At 51.1% G+C, this 15,699-nt stretch overlaps 1 protein-coding gene and 1 long non-coding RNA gene across 5 annotated transcripts in view; one reads left to right on the forward strand and one right to left on the reverse strand.

Moving 5' to 3' along the window:
- Positions 1-14,493, forward strand: part of PECAM1 (platelet and endothelial cell adhesion molecule 1) — a 55,654-nt gene extending 41,161 nt beyond the window's left edge. For 2 of the 4 annotated variants that reach the window (XM_013980836.2, XM_013980837.2), the window contains one exon: positions 13,465-14,493. In XM_013980836.2, the coding sequence (XP_013836290.2) occupies positions 13,465-13,484 (20 nt within the window). In that variant the 3' untranslated portion in view covers positions 13,485-14,493. 4 annotated transcript variants of the gene reach the window in all.
- Positions 9,407-13,458, reverse strand: LOC110255989. The gene is made up of 3 exons (XR_002337063.1): positions 12,241-13,458; positions 11,572-11,681; positions 9,407-9,615 (listed from the first exon to the last, which is right to left on the reverse strand). It is a non-coding gene; the product is annotated as an uncharacterized LOC110255989 (long non-coding RNA).

A 15,699-nucleotide genomic window follows, 5' to 3' on the forward strand; every position in this document is an offset into this window, starting at 1 on the left:
CTGTCTCCATACAAAGTTATTACATTTTTATTGGCCATATTCCTTATGCTGCATATTACATCCCCATGACTTTTGGGGGGGGGCACACCCCCAGCATGTAGAAAGTCTCCGGCCAGGGATTGAACCCACGCCACAGCGGCAACCCAAGCTGCTGCAGTGACAATGCCAGATCCTTAACCCACTGAACCGCAAGAGAACTCCTCTGTGACTTACATTCGTATAACTGGATGTTTGTACCTCCTGAGTCTCTACAGCTATTTTGCCCATCCCCCACCTCTCCCTTCTGGCACCAACAGTTTGTTCTTTGTATCTACGAGTCTGTTTTCACACAAAGACTGCTTTTAAATTCTGAAAATAAGTCACAACCCCCAAAACATAAATACTCTGGGGAAAACAGTCACTATGTAGCTATCTTGCTCTGTACAGCAGACCCCTATTTAAGGGATCTCTTTGAAAGAGAATGAATTAAAACAGGCTGGGAAACTTCCGTAAAGCCCGGCTACCCCAAGGGTGGTCCACAGACGGGCTGCAAGGGTCTCAGGCCCACCCCAGACCCACAGTCAGAATCTCCAGGATCTGAACTCCAACAAGTTCCCACATATTTCAGATGCTTCAATATTTGAGAAGCACTGTCTTACTCGAGGAGCCTGCTTTACTTGTTATCTGAAAGAGAAATCATCCTTCCATTAATTAATCTTTTTGTTTTGTTTTGTTTTTTGTTTTTTTTGGTCTTTTTGCCATTTCTAGGGTTGCTCCTGCAGCATATGGAGGTTCCCAGGCTAGGGATCTAATTGGAGCTGTTGCCGCCGGCCTACACCACAGCCACAGCAATGTGGGATCTGAGCCGTGTCTGCGACCTACACCACAGCTCATGGCAATACCAGATCCTTAACCCACTGAGCGAGGTCAGGGATTGAACCCACAACCTCATGGTTCCTAGTGGGATTCGTTAACCACTGATCCACGACAGGAACTTCCAATTAATCTTTTTTAAAGTGACATTTTCGCGAGTAGCAGAAACTCAGCCCCATGGGAGACTTGACCCTGACCGAATGATTTTTGAAAACCGTTTCCTGGGGAGTTTTTGGCTTCAGTATCTCATTTTGATTCTTAATATATTCAGAGCTAGCAAAACACAAAATTGGAAACAGACTTTCTCTGTCCTTCAGTGCAACAGAAAGCTAAAGTTCAGATAGGGTTCAAGGTTGGTCCTCTTAGGCAATTGCATTAAGATGCCCCCCTTTGCTATCCTCATGTCCCTGAGGTGGCTCTCTTTCAGTTGCTTTGGTTAGGCAAAACCTCACATTTATTAAGCCCTTACTGTTTGTGCTAAATGGTCTGTATTCTGTGATCTCTTTCAATCTGCCGCAATAAATCCCATTTTTCAGGTGAGAATGCTGAGGCATAGAGAGCTTCAAAGCATTTGCCCCAGGTTAGGGTTAGCTTCCGAGAACTGGCCCACCCGGGAGCTGGATTCCATGGCCCTGATCAGTGAACTGGGCTGCCTTTGGTTTGAGACAAGGGAAACTGGTGGAGTGTGAGTGTGGAGGCCACAGGGGACCCCGGCCGTAAGGAGGCCTGGGGTCTGCGGTCACCTGAGGCCAGTCCTGGAGGCCCCATGCAGGTGGGGATGTCCACAGCCAGTGTGGATTTCAGAGGACTGGTGTTCGGGGCCTGCAAATTCGCCTGACCAAGGATGGATGAACCAGAAAAAAGCAGTGAGAGCACTCAGTGGAGTGGGTCAGGGAAGCGCCCAGAAGGCTTCCTCCTGCCCCCACTGGTTCTCATTTGCCTCTAGCTCAAAATAACCCAAAGTGGCATGTTTCGAGAGGTACACTCTGGGTTTCTGCTCTGCTTTAGGGCAGCTGTTCAAGTCAGTTCTCAGGGTCTCCAAGCTGCTTCTAGATGCCTGAGCCTTAGTTCCTGGCTCCTGGAGCCTGACTGCTCCCTCTGGCCTCCACCTGGAACAGACCGTAGGCAACATAGAACCCAACCCAGTAGGGATTCGAGGTGGCAAAGGGCCCTGTCTTGCTGGGAACCTCTGAGCCTCCTCCAGGTGCTGCCTCTTCCCAGCTGTGTGACTTTAGCCAAGATGCCTAACCCCTCTGAGACTCAATTTCTTTAACTGTTCACTGGCAATGAGATTGACTGAGAGAAGGTGAGATGGCATCAGGGGAGATGGTGCCAGTTACCCCAAGCAAGCCATACATTTCACTAAAACCCCCATGAGGAACTTGCGCCCTGGAGTTCAGAGCCTGGCCCCGGGCAAGCCTAGAGCTCCTCCAGGCTCCCAGACGGGGACACTCCCACGGCGTTTCCTGGGCCATCAGGGGTCACTTGTGCTTGGGTCTCTCTACAGTCTGGTCGCTAACCTGGCAGCTGGCCCCTGCCCGGGTGTTGTGGGCAGAGCAAGCCCTGGGTCTTGTAGCCAAAACCACATCGCTGCTGCAGTAGCCAGCGTCCTGGGTACCAAGGGAGTTCCTGTTCCTGAGTTTCCCACTCCGCTGCTGCCCAAGGGGAGGAGGCTGCAGCCTTGGTGACTCCTCGTCCCTTTCTCTTTTCCTCTGTCAGACACTCACTTAGTCCACAGAAACATCATCGGGTTGATGGAAGCTCTATCATTACTCTTGCTTTGCATATGGGCAATGGGGCTCAGAGGTGAAATAGTTTGTCCTGGTCCCAAGGCCAGTGGTGGCGGAGCAGGGAGCGAGTGCAGGCAGCCGGCTTCGGAGCGCTGCTCATCACAAGCCTCATGTTTCCTCTCTGTGCTGCCATTGGTTTCCACTTTGTCACCAGCCCAGTTCAACTCTGTCTACTTTAGAAGTTGGGTGACTGCCTGGTAAGGTCTGGGCGAGTCATGGAGCCTCTCAGGACCTGTCATCTCCGTGAAGTGAGGGGCACGGGCTCTAATCTAGACCAGGGTTCTCCAGGACTGTTAAAATCCAGATCATTCGGCACCCCCTCTGGAGTAACTGTATCTGGGGTGGGCTGAGAATTTGCAGTTCTGACAGATTCCCGCATGCTGCTGCAGCTGCTGGTCAGGGGATACACTTTTAGAACCACTTTCTAGATGCTCTGGGTTGCTTTGTGACTGTACCACTCTGAGTTCTGCTCCGCTTCTTGTTTGAAGGGGCAGAGTCTTCCTCCCCAGCAATCCTGGCGGGTTGGCCGGCAGAGATTGCCCAGGAATGCTCTGTGTGTGTGTGTGTGTGTGTGTGTGTGTTGAGGGGAGGGTGTGACCACCATAAAAAAGGCCCTTGTGGGGCTGGGTCTCCGGCCCCATCAGTGAACAGGCTGAGTGCAGAGCTGGGTCTTATCTGACCTTTCCTTCTTAGTTTTTTATTCTTCCCCACCATCATGTCTCCGTTCCCCACCATCTTCCCACCAGCCACACTTCAGGGCTGGCTATTTTGGGAAATGGCTCACAGGGCGTAGTTCTGGCTCTTAGACCCCCTTTTTCCCCTGAGTGATACAGAGGAAAACTGCTCGTCTAGATAAGCAAAAGGGCATCGGGCAGGCCTGCCTCCAAGAAGCAGCCCCAGGGCGGGGCTCTGGGTAGGACCAGGGCCCTGGAGAGTGTTGGGGATCTTGCAGGCCACGGCAGGCACCAGTTCTTTGCAACTTTGGCTTTAGGCTCTACGCTTAGCTTTTTTTTTTTTTTTAAACTACGGTAAAATATGCATAGCACTTGCCATTTTCACCCTTTTTAAGTGTACCTTGCAGGGACACTAAGTACATTCGCATTGCCGTACAACCATCCCACCATCCATCTGCAGAACCTTTTCGTCTTTTCCAACTGATCCTCCGAGCCCATTGTGTTACTTCCCCATTCCTCCCAGCCCCCAGCCAGCACCACTCTGTGTTGTATTTCTGTGAATTTGAGAATACTCAGCTTTTTTCATCTGTCAAGTCGGGTGGTTGAATGAATGATCTTAAGTTACCTTCCAGGCATAACATTCAGAGAGGCTCAGTGTCCTGGTGTTTGGAAATGGTCATTTGCCTTGGTCACTCCAGACCTGGCCCTGAACATCTTGGTGGGGGAGCGGGGGGCATGCCCTCAGTCACTTCTAAGAGTCACTCCCCAGGTCGCTGGGAACCAGTCCTAATCCTTTACCCACCCCCCTTGACTCCAAGTTTGCCCTTCTAATCTGAACTAAGTCCTGGGTCTCGGGGGCCGTCTTCCTGCATTTCTTTTGCATTCATGTCGGTCAGAGGCCAGCCTGGATGGGTCTTTGTACTGCAAACCTAATGGAACACATCCTAAGTAAGAGACTGGGGTTTGGTTTGGTCTCAGCACCACCCCTATCAGGTTATAAGACTTGGCCCCACCCCTCACTTCTCTTGGGCACGAGGTTTCTCATTAATTCTCAGTTGACATGCCCTCGGCTTCTGAGGAGGTGCTGCAGGGCCACCATCTCAGTGCTGCTGGGCGGTGTGCCTGGCCCTTGAGGGGATAAGGGCTGAGGTGGGCAGGTGGGCTCTGTAAAATGCGAAGGAGGGCGGCATCATGCCCACTCTTTGTCTCTAGCGGGGTCTTGGCCACGCCCCGCATGTCTGCTGGGCTATTTGGAACCTACTCTTTTGCTGACACACAGCTGAGCTAACATCATCTTGTCTCAGCAATTAACTCTTAGTCCAAGGCAGGGAAATTTCCAACTTGGAGCATTTTTGCTTTCCAGCCATAATCTGTTTTCTTTTGTTTGTTTGTTTGTTTTTGCTGCATATTCCCTGCTTATTAGGGAGAAAAGAAGAGGGCTTCTCTGAACTACAAGGACGATCAGAGAAAGACCAAATTGAGCTTGGCCTAAGGAAAAGAGAGTTGAGGCCCAGGACATAGCCAGAATGGGTACACAATGAGATATGGCCTCTCATTAAGTTTCAGCTTTCTTAGGGAAATGGAGAAAAAGCTGATAATTTCCTCATCTTTTAGATCCACAAGTTTAGCACTTGAGGGTTGGTTTGGTTTTTCTTTTTTGGCTGCCCTGCTGCAGATGGAATTCCTGGGCCAGGGATCAGATCCGAGTCCCAGCTGAGACCCATGGCACCCGTCCTGTTGCGTCACAGAGGGAACCTCACACGTAAAGTTTTTTAAAGTTCTTATTCCCTTTTCAGTTGTTTGCATGAGGTTAGGATTTGCAAACCCCAGTCAGCAATAGAAGCTTTAGTCCCAGTTAATGATTTGGCCGACCAGAAATGGAAAAATGGGTCTGTTTTTATGTCCCTTATTTATCAGTCATGTAGCTGCTCCTAAGAAGCGGAGCATGGAAGGAAAGCAGTCCAGCTTACGGCCTGGTACTCTTCTCTCAGCGCCTGACTAGAATCAGTTCACTCCCATCCCCGTGGTCTCAGACCTTCTGCGGGATAATCTGTTACTTAGCTGAGTTCTCCTGGTTTAGACGGAGGCATTTTCCCAGGGTTTGTTCATAGCCTGGTGCTCTGGGTTAAGAGCCGCCCTGGGGTTCAAAAGCCACCCCCACCTCTTCCTCCTCTGACTGGTGTGGACTAAGCCAAGGGAAGTTTTGATTTTCTTTTCCTCCTCCTTGTCCTCCTAGTGACAGGAACTAAAAGAGATAAACTGTAGCTGGGGAGAGAGCCTCTCCGTAAATGCGTGGTAACCCGTGGTGTCTTCAGTTCTCTCAGCCTGTGTGAACTGGAATGCCTGGCTAGCCAGCAATGTGGATCTTTACTCTGATTCCACCCTTGACGGTTTTGCAGCGCTCCAGCTTATCCTCAAAGTACTTTATAAGATGCTTTGCAGTTCATCCAAAGCATAGCTTGTGGACATATCTATTTACAGCAGTTTTTAAGACAGAAGGGCAAAGCGATATATTATAATTAATGAGCAATGCCGTCGAGTTCTTCCGCATGAAAGAACTCAGGTCTGGGATAAGATTTTCACAGCCGAGAGCAGTGGTTCTCAACGCAGGGACATTTGGCAACATCTGGGGACATTTTTCATTGTCATAATTTGGAGGGCCCGGGATGCTGCTGAACATCTTACAATGCACAGGACAGGCCCCATGACAAAGGATTTTCCAGCCCAGAATGTCAGTGGCACCAGCAACAAGAAACTCTGGTTTGGAGGACCTCACTTCCTGTGACTCCTCTAAGACGAAAGCTGGATTTCCTCTCTAGAGGCCCTGCGGCCACCTTGGAGGTGTCCTGGGCACATCCCACTTGAGGGCTGATGGCTCTGGGAAGAGATGCCGAGTCCTGCTGCAGACACTAACCTGTGTCTTTCCGGCTAGACAGGACCCTCCTGCCTCACTCAGCCTCCCTCTTCTGCTTCCACTTTGCCTGGAATTCAGACTTCCAGGATGCTTCTTAAAGGAGCAGAAATGCCGTGTGCCAAGAGCGGCTAATCATGGAGAAGGGACTGAAGAACAGAGGGCCCCCAGGCCATGTCCACTCTGGAGCACTCGAGGGCCCATCCCAACCAGTCCTCTGAGGCCCAGAGCAGGCCCGGCCCGCAGGGGGCGTCTCCAACCTCAGAGTGCAGGCGGATAAAACCTGCTCCACGGAAAAAACGGGGTGTTACCCACCAGACTCTAGTACCGCGAAGCAACAGGACAACAAGCGTGCAGAACTGGGTCCTCAATCAGTGTTATCAGCGCGCTCCAGTTTTCGTATTGGGTGTCTGGGCTGCTTTAGGAAGTGCAGCTTGAGGCTCTTGTCCTCTTTGTCTGACTCCAGAGCCCCTCGGGACTTTAGGGGAGCGGGAAGCATGGGATCCTTTGGGTCCTCCCAGGTCAGATTTGGGTTGGGGGGTGGGGTGCTGCCCACGGCCTCACTCAATGTGTGGAAGTTTACACAATGGCTCAATTTCTTGGTCGGGCTGATTCATCCATTTGGCCTTTGACGCCTGCCTCTGGCTCAGCCAGGACAGAAGGGGGCCCCTTAGGAACTTCTGGCCCTGTTCCCTCTGGAGGAGACGCACAATGGGGCTGTGATAAGACAGGGTTTGAGGGGGAAGTGGACTGGTGGAAACAGGATATTTTTAAGTTAGAGAAAGAAACAGAAGGTTGTGACTCCCGTTGTGACAGTTGGGCCCTGAGACTGCCCAAGATTCAGAAGGGACCGGGTTAGAGCTTGGACGGGGGGCGGGCGTGGAAACTGGGGCCCCTTGGGTGGCCTCTCTCGAGGAAGACTGAGGAGTGGCTGTGGGGAGGGGGGGTGCTGGTGCTCTCCCTCCCCTTCAAGAATGGCCGCACCTCCTCCCAGGCCTTCCCCAGGCTTCTGTGCTCAGAGCCTTGTCCATATGGGCCATTTGGGGAATCAGCCCCGATACACAGGCCACTCCCCCTTCAGAAACTCTGCCGTTAGTTAGCGAGGCCGGGTCCTGTGCAAAGGGCAGATCATCCCCCTCTTGCCTCTTGCAGTGAAAACCATCTCTAACCAATGCAGGTGGGTCGCTCACCTTCAACGCAGTGTCCCCTCTTCTCATTGGTCTTTCTCACCCTCTTCCGGGCATGCTTGGCATCGCCTTCTGGCAGGGCGGCCAGTCCCAGTGTGGGCTCCAGCCTGGGGACAGTGTGGTCTCTGGGTAGCTGAGACGAGGCTCCCCGGGGGAAAGGGATGTGGCGGCCCGTTCTTCAGGCAGCACCTGGACCACAGGTGCCAAGGGCATTGGCCCTGTTTCTGCCTTCTCCACTGACCCCACTCCCCAACTCCTGGGAAGAGACAAACCGATAGGAAGTATGGAAATAGCTTTATTCCCAAAGAGGATCCTGGCAGCATTATTTACAATAGCAAAACCTTGGAAAGAACCTAAATTTTTAAAAGTAAGGAACTGGTTAAGTAAATAACTGCGTATCCCTGGAATGATGGTTACACAGCCACCAGAACATTATGTTTAAGAAGGTACCAGGAAAAAAACAAACAAAAAAACTCCAAAACAAAGAAGGTACCAGGAAATGTTTATAAAATCACATTATGTCTGGAGTTGCCATGTGGCTCAGCAGGTTAAGGATCCAGTGTTGTCACTGCAGCAGCTAGGGGTTGCCACTGTGGCAGAGGTTCAATCCCTGGCCCAGGAAGTTCTATGTGCCATGGGTGCAGCTAAAACATATATATATATGTTTCACATTACGTGAAAAAGAAAGACTATAAAATGGCAGACTATAATTATAACTACCCCCCCCCAAGAAGCCCCCTACACTTAGTGGAAAATGACTGGAAGACATTTTAGTCAACAGTGGAACCAGAGTTAATATTTACCTGCTTTCTATGTTTCTGTAGTTCTCAGGGTTTTGTTTTTTGGTTTTTGTTTTTTTTCCCAAAATAACATGCGCTATTCATTCTTTTCACAAACGGTTTAAAGCGTCAAATGTCGGAGTTCCCGTGGCACAGCGGAAATGAATCCGACTATGAACCATGAGGTTGCGGGTTCGATCCCTGGCCTCACTGAGTGGGTTCAGGATCCGGTATTGCCGTGAGCTGTGGTGTAGGTCGAAGACGCAGCTCAGATCTGGTGTTGCTGAGGCTGTGGCGTAGGCCAGCAGCTATAGCTCCGATTGGACCCCTAGCCTGGGAACCAACATGTGCCTCAGGCACGGCCCTAAAAAGACACACACAAAAAAAGTCAAATGTCAAACTGCCAGGGATTTTATACGTTTGTCATGTGGAGCTACAGGGCCCCGGGGCAGCTGTCTGTGGGTAAAGGAGTCGTACTGGGAGAGTACCCAGTGAGCTTGAGGGTCTGGCATCTCCTGCACCACCACCCCCTCCCTCCTTCCCTTCTGTTCAGACTGATCCACACCCCCTGCCAAGACGTTGGGGTAGAGAAGCCTAACATGTGCTCTTGGTATTGCTCACCTCCATGATTTCTTTTGTTTTGCAGATTTAGTGGAAAACAGATATTCTGTAAGTACACATTTCCTATGCATTATTTTAAAAAAATACTCCATCGAACAGTGAAATATTTTCAGACTCACCCCGGTTCCGCAGCCCCACCAATTCCACCATCTCTTTTAGACCAGGAGCCCCGGCTCCTCTGACTAGCCTGGTCCTCAGGTTAGCCAGGTGTCCAGGCCAGTTGCGATCTTGAGATTCTCTCCCACTGTCTCCATCATGACCGCTCAGCCCGCGTGTGAAGGGAGAGCCTGGAAACCCCACACTGGATCGGGAGTCCAGGGTACTCAGCTCCAGGCTCGCAAAGTCCCTCTTTCCTCCAGGGTCTAGGTCCTTGGAAAGCGAGGCAGATGGGGGGGTGGGGGAGGGGGGGCCGGGGAGGCCTGGAGAAGTGAAGCATCCGACAGGTACCCTCGCACACAAGACCCTCTGTTGCAGGGGGCGCTCAAGGTCTTTGACCCTGTGAGGGAATCAGATTTCCGATCATGGATGAGAAAGCAAAGTGATAACAGCTCCTCCGAGACCCTGGAAACAGCGGGGCACTTCCTTCTGCCTGGTTAGCTGTCTCTTCGCCAAGGAGGGGTCATTTAGAATGAGCCCGTACAGCAGCACAGCATCCAGGTAGAGAGATCAGCAGGGCAGAGGCGTGAGGGATGGAGCAGTTCCCGGCAGCTCAGAATAGGAGCAGACAAGGGTGACGGTGACAGGGGAAAGAAATCGGGGCTTGCTTGTGACGGGCTCCATCACCTCTGATGAGGTTTCATTCTGTAGGGAGGAGAGGACTTAGGAAGCTGCCCCTTGGCTGATGGGGATGAGGAAAAGAAGGGCAGAGGTCCAGATTCAAGTTTTGCAAAGACCATTCTGCTGTATATAGAGCCCAAGGAAGTATGTCTGGTCACTTGTGATGCAACATGATGGAGGATCATGTGAAAAAAAGAATGTACGTCTATGCGTAGCCAAGTTACTTTGCTGTACAGCAGAACTTGACAGAACATTGTAAGTCAGTATAATAAAAAAACTTTTAAAATTAAGCATACTAAGAGATTAACAGCAGTAGCTAATAACAAAACAGAACGATTATAACAATACACTGTCATAAAATTATGTAAATGTGAAAAAAAAAAAAAGAGTTTTGTTTGCAACCTCCCCATCTTCCTGCTCCTGACCTTTTTATGAGCAGCCCAGCCCTGCAGGAGTTAACTAACTGAGCAGCTAGCATCTTAAGAAACCAGAAGTTTGTCTCTGGAACCACCTCTTTAAGGTCTGGGAAGAGCTTTGAGCAGGATTGCTGGTAGCCCTTCCAGTGGGCCCCCAGGCTTCCTTTGTTTTGCCCAAGTCTGAATTCTTGTGAAACAGAGAGCTCATTATGCCTTTGACAGGCAGGATGCCGCTGACATTCTTTTTATGGAGGAAGCCTATCAATTTGAGGAAAAGAGGAATGAAGCGAATGTCTTTTTCTAGCCTAGGCCCACCCAGATTCCTGAAGGCAGATGCTATTGCATGGGAAGGACTGGGGGCCCAATTTATAGGTGAGAAAACTGAGGTCTGAATTGGCAGAACAGCTTGCCCAGGGTCACCCGGCTTGCTAACAGCAGAGCCAGAACTAGAAACCTAGATTTGGGAGTTCCCATTGCAGCTCAGCAGTCACCCAACTAGTATCCATGAGGATGTAGGTTTGACCCTGGCTCCGTTCAGTGGGTTAAGGCTCTGGTGTTACTGGGGTGTAGGTCACAGAGCAGCTCAGATTCTGAGTTGCTATGGCTGTGGTGTAGGCAGGCAGCTGTAGCTCTGATTCGACCCCTAGCCTGGGAACTTCCATATGCCGCAGCTGTGACCTTAAAAAAAAAAAAAGGGAAGAAACCTAGGTGTCCAGATGTCCCTGGCCAGTCCACAGCATGAGACTCCCTCCAAGAAGTGACGTTACTGTTCCAGCCTTTGGCCTTGAAAGAGTGACGATTGAGAACCTTGTTCCATGGGCCTTGTGGAACCCAGATAAAGAGATGTTCCCCCGCCACAGCACGCTGGGCTGGGTCCACCCAAGGCAGGTCTGCTGGACCTACGGGATCGACTTGACTTTGTCTCCTCTCCCATCGGTCTCTCTGGACAAACGCTCTGAGCTCTAGCACAGACAGAACTGTCTCTTTCCCCAGGAGATTGCTCCCAGGATGTTCCTGAGAGCTCACCCATGGCGGGTCCTGCTCCCCCACATAATAAAGCCTTTTGAGGGGAGCGCAGGGGTTCCCAGCCGTTGGGAAAGGAATTTTGAACCTTTAAGTGAATGCATTTTGTTTGTGAAAGAAGCAGGTATAGTCTCGCTAATAATCTGCGGGTGAGGGTCAGGAGAAAATTAATTGAATTGCCCAGCAGGGAAATGGGAGGGGATTTCCTTCCTGAAATCAAACCTGGCGATCATTCTCAGTTGTTTAATGGCCATTGCTTCTGAAAACATATTGGAGGAAATATCTTAACAATGAGATAGCCACTTAGCCAAATACTAATTTAGTATTTTGTTTGACTTGCTTCAATGGCACTTTCTGACTTCATTTTTCCTCTGCCATTTTTGCCTTGTTTATAAATCGTGTTTGTGGCCCAGGCAGACAGATAACGTGAACGAGAACACGCTGTCCTTAAAGGGATGAACCTGGACCTGCGTGGCTCTCAGGATCTTGGAGAGAGCTTACCTTCTTACTAAAAAAAAGGCAGTCCCGGCTTACAACTCACCTTCCTCCTTCTGGGGCGCCAGCAGGCAGCTGGACGGTGATGGGAAAGGCCCTGCGCTGGGGTTGAGGGACTGAGGCATGAATTCCAGTTCTCCAGCCAAGCGTCCCCATCTGCAAAATGGAGGTGGCCATGACAACAGAAATAGTCAGAGCTACTGACTAAAGAGCGTCTTAAGGGTTAAATGAGACACACATGTGCGAGATACTTCCACCTGCGAACCAGCGTAGAAAAGCTAGTCTTTAATCTAAAGTTCTTTTCCTCAAACGCTCTGGCAGCATAGGGTGTGGATGGGGAATTTACCTCGCTTGGCCCTGAAACGCCCTGGTCACGTGAGGGGAATGTAGGTGTTGCTGACCCAAGGCGCAGGCTTCACCCCCAAGCCAGCTTTGACTGAGGAAGCAGAGCCCCACCTTAAAACCCGACTTTTCCCTCATGGCTCTTTGTTATTCGAGCCACTTTGGGCAGATTTCCTAACCTCTCGGGGGCCTGGGTTCCTCATCTGCAAACTGGAGGGGAAAAAACCCTCTCACTTGGTTGCTGTAAGGGTTCAGTGAGCACCCAGCACAGATCTGGTTCACTGGGAGTGCTGAGAAGCGGCCCATTCTAGACGCCAGGAAGTAGAGACCCCAGGAGTGTTAGAAGCAAAATGACCTTTGAGAGTGTCCATACCACGTTCCGGCCAGAAGTGGGGAGCGTTCTTGGCCGACAGCTGGCTTCTGATTTAAGCACAGGCCTTGGATGTGAACGTGTTCGCCTTTATTTCAAAACCCCCGGATCGCCAATGACCGTGCCCAGCCCGTCCCATGTGGGCAGCTGGTCCTGCGGCCACTTGCCGAGCACTCCCTTCCCGGGAAGAGGGGAGCGGAGGTGAATGGGGAAGGACTTGGTCTGGGGCCTGCAGAGCAGAGGAAATGGAGTCAGGGTAGCTGCCAGGACTGGCAGGCCTCCAGCTCCTGGAGCAGACACAGCTCTCTTGGCCTGCTGGCCTGGGTCTCTCCTGGCAAACGAGGAACGGAGCCTTGGCCTTCCAGCTGGCGCCCCACGGGCTTTCATCCTCTTCCGAGAGGCTTCTCAGACCCGGCAGGACCAGATCAATACAGGGACTCCATCTCAGCCAGCCCTCAGGGAGACAGACAGCCCGGCCATGGGGTCCCCAGACCTGATTATCCCCTCGACTTCTCCTGCTCTGACTTCCCAGAGTCCCACGTGCAGCGGGGTGCCATGTGCTCACAGAGGGCCCAGAGCCCTGGACTCAGATGCTGCCTGCTCTTTGGGACTCACTCTTGCCCAGGGCCCCTCTACGCCAGTATTTCCCAGCATGCTCCACTCTAGCCTCCTTGCTGCATCCATTCATCAAAATCCACCCACCTCACTGCCCGGCTAGCAACACCATAGCCATGGCAACGTGGGATCCGAGCCTCGTCTGCAACCTATACGGCAGCTTGTGGTCATGCCGGATCCTTAACCCACTGAGCGAGGCCAGGGATTGAACCCACATCCTCATGGACGCTAGCTGGGTTCGTTAACCACTGAGCCACGACAGGAACTCCCCAGTCCTTCATTTTTAAAATTTAAAAACAGACCTCGAAAGGGTTCACCTCATGTTGGAGGCAGAGCTGGAGCAAGGAACCAGGTCCCTCTTAAGGTTACTAGCCTTCCTCTGGAGTGCGCAGCGGGTGCCTGATGAAATGGGTTGCCAGCGCAATGTGCAGTGTGTCCGTGGGAAACAGAGGCTGCAGGCGCTACACAGCAAATGTGGAAAGAAGAGAGATGAGTGTGGGCTCTGCAGTTCCTTTGTGACGTGCTCTCTGCTCTTTGCATATCTGTCCCCTTGGGCCAGGCTTCCATCCTGAAGGGTGTGACCATAGTGTGTCTTGTTTCTTGTCACCGCAGAGAACGGAAGGCTCCCTTGATGGGACTTAGGACCGCAGAGCAGACGCTCCTCTCCGGGAGGACACCGCATTCTGAGAAGAGCGGACAGTCCTTGTGTTCCAAGAGTTTTGCGCACTTATTTATGAACCTGCCCTGCTCCCACTGAATGTAGCAGTTCCTCAGGCCAAGTCACCACTTCTTCAATCCATCTTAGCTACATTTATGCTGGGTATAAAGAGAGAACGGTGGGGCTGGTTAATTTCCCACCCGGCCCGCCTCCCACCGCATTGGAGCATCCCTGGGAGTGGAGAGCAGCTGCCGGAGGTTCAGAGTAAACTGGCCATTGGGACACTTTGAAACTTGAATATTTTGTCTTGTACAGAGATAAAGAACTTTTCCAAGTACCCTGATACACGGAAACCAGTATCTGATTTGTAGTCAATCACTTCTAGCGAATGGCCTGGCATAGGGGCTAGCTTTTCTCTTTGCCTGTGGTCCTTCTGAGGTCTGTGGTTCTGGGCAGTCCTTGTTTCTTGGAAGTACCGGGCATGGACTTGACAGCTGCACCCTGTCCCCTCTGTGACCTCGCCTGCCACAAATGCGAAAACAGAGCTGCTCGGGCACAACCCCTTTGAGATGCCGACTTGAAGACAAGGCTCCTTCTGGGCGATGCACCAAATTGAAAATGAAGTTGGACGAAGCACAGATGTTCTTAAGCTGTTTTTCTCTCCCCTTTCTTTCTCTTTCTCTACCTGCTGACGGCTGAAGGATGGGAAGATGGTAGCCTACAGCAAATACTTTTTTTAATAGAAAAAGGAAATGCATATTTTTCTTACTAATTTTTAAAAATGTATTCCTTGCTAAAGGAATGGTCTCCCGAGATCTTCCGACGTTTCTGATGGTGTCTTGAGTGGATGGACGGTGGGCTGCAGTGGGATCGCCCCAGTGAGCACACCTAACCGAAATCACTTCCCCTGTCCTCCTCAGCGACACAGTCGCAGGGACCCGGCAGGGTGCTGTATTAAATAAATTTGATCTTTACTCTTCACAGACCTGTGAGATGTCATCTTCTGAGAGCCCCACACAGATGGAATATCTGTAGTGCCCAGGGACCCCTCAGATCATCGGAAGTCGCAGAAACAAGCAGGTCTCATCTCACACAGGCCAGGGCCTCTGGGGCCTTCCCTCAAGTCACAGGTGGTCTGAGTCATTAATATCCATCGGCAGGTGCTTCAGTGTTTGCTTCCCAGCTGACGACTGCTATGCTGTTGTCAGATTGAGCGGAAAAAAAAAGTTAAAAAAAAAACTAAACTAAAACCCGGGATGCCCATTTAAATTTGAATTCCAGATAAACAACAAATAACATTTGAGTATAAGTATGCCCCATGTAGGGAGTTCCCATTGTGGCTCAGTGGAAACGGGCCTGACTAGTATCCATGAGGACGCAGGTTCAATCCCTGGCCTTGCTCAGTGGGTTAAGGATCCGGCGTTGCTGTGGAGCTGTGGTGTAAGCTGCAGGCACAGCTCAGATCTGGTGTTGCAGTGGCTGTGGTGTAGGCCGGCAGCTGCAGCTCCGATTTGACCTCTAGGCTGGGAACCTCCATATGCCGCACCGGAGGCCCTAAAAAAAAAAAAAAAAAAAAAATGTTTGGGACATACTTATACTGTAAAAGTATTCATTTATCTGAAATTCAAATTTAACTAGGCATCTTACATTTTATCTGGGAATCCCACTGGCAAAGCACCCTCCAGCCCTTGAAGGCTCAAGACCCCTTCCCCTGTGGTCTCAGACCAGACCTCACTGCCCCACCCGTTGGGCCTGAGGCAGAGAGAGATCTGAGTGTGTGTCCTGGCTCTGCCAGCTTGCAGCTACAGAAACGTGAGGGAACCTCTTAACCCCTGAGCTGCAGATTCTTCATCTCTGAAATGAGGAGGTTAGATGACAGGTTCTTAGCATTTGGAGGATTTCGATTCCTTTCGAAATATGATGGAAGCTAGGGACGCACACACTCAATGTTGTATCACAAAGACGCTGTACGACTTCGCCGTTTTCAGGGCCATGGAATCAGGGCAGAGACAAAGGATTAGACCATCTCTAACAACCTCCAAACCTGAGAGTCCATGTGCTGATGATTCGGGGAGTCCCAGAGCCCCTGTGTCAGTCCCTCAGTCCCTTGCTGCCACCAGAGCACGGCCGTTTCCATGGAAGCTGGGAAGACCCTGTCACCCTGTTTATGACCGACGTACGAGTGGGCC

This window comes from Sus scrofa, chromosome 12 (genome assembly GCF_000003025.6).
Source record: "Sus scrofa isolate TJ Tabasco breed Duroc chromosome 12, Sscrofa11.1, whole genome shotgun sequence".
In the NCBI taxonomy this organism is placed as follows: domain Eukaryota; kingdom Metazoa; phylum Chordata; class Mammalia; order Artiodactyla; family Suidae; genus Sus; species Sus scrofa.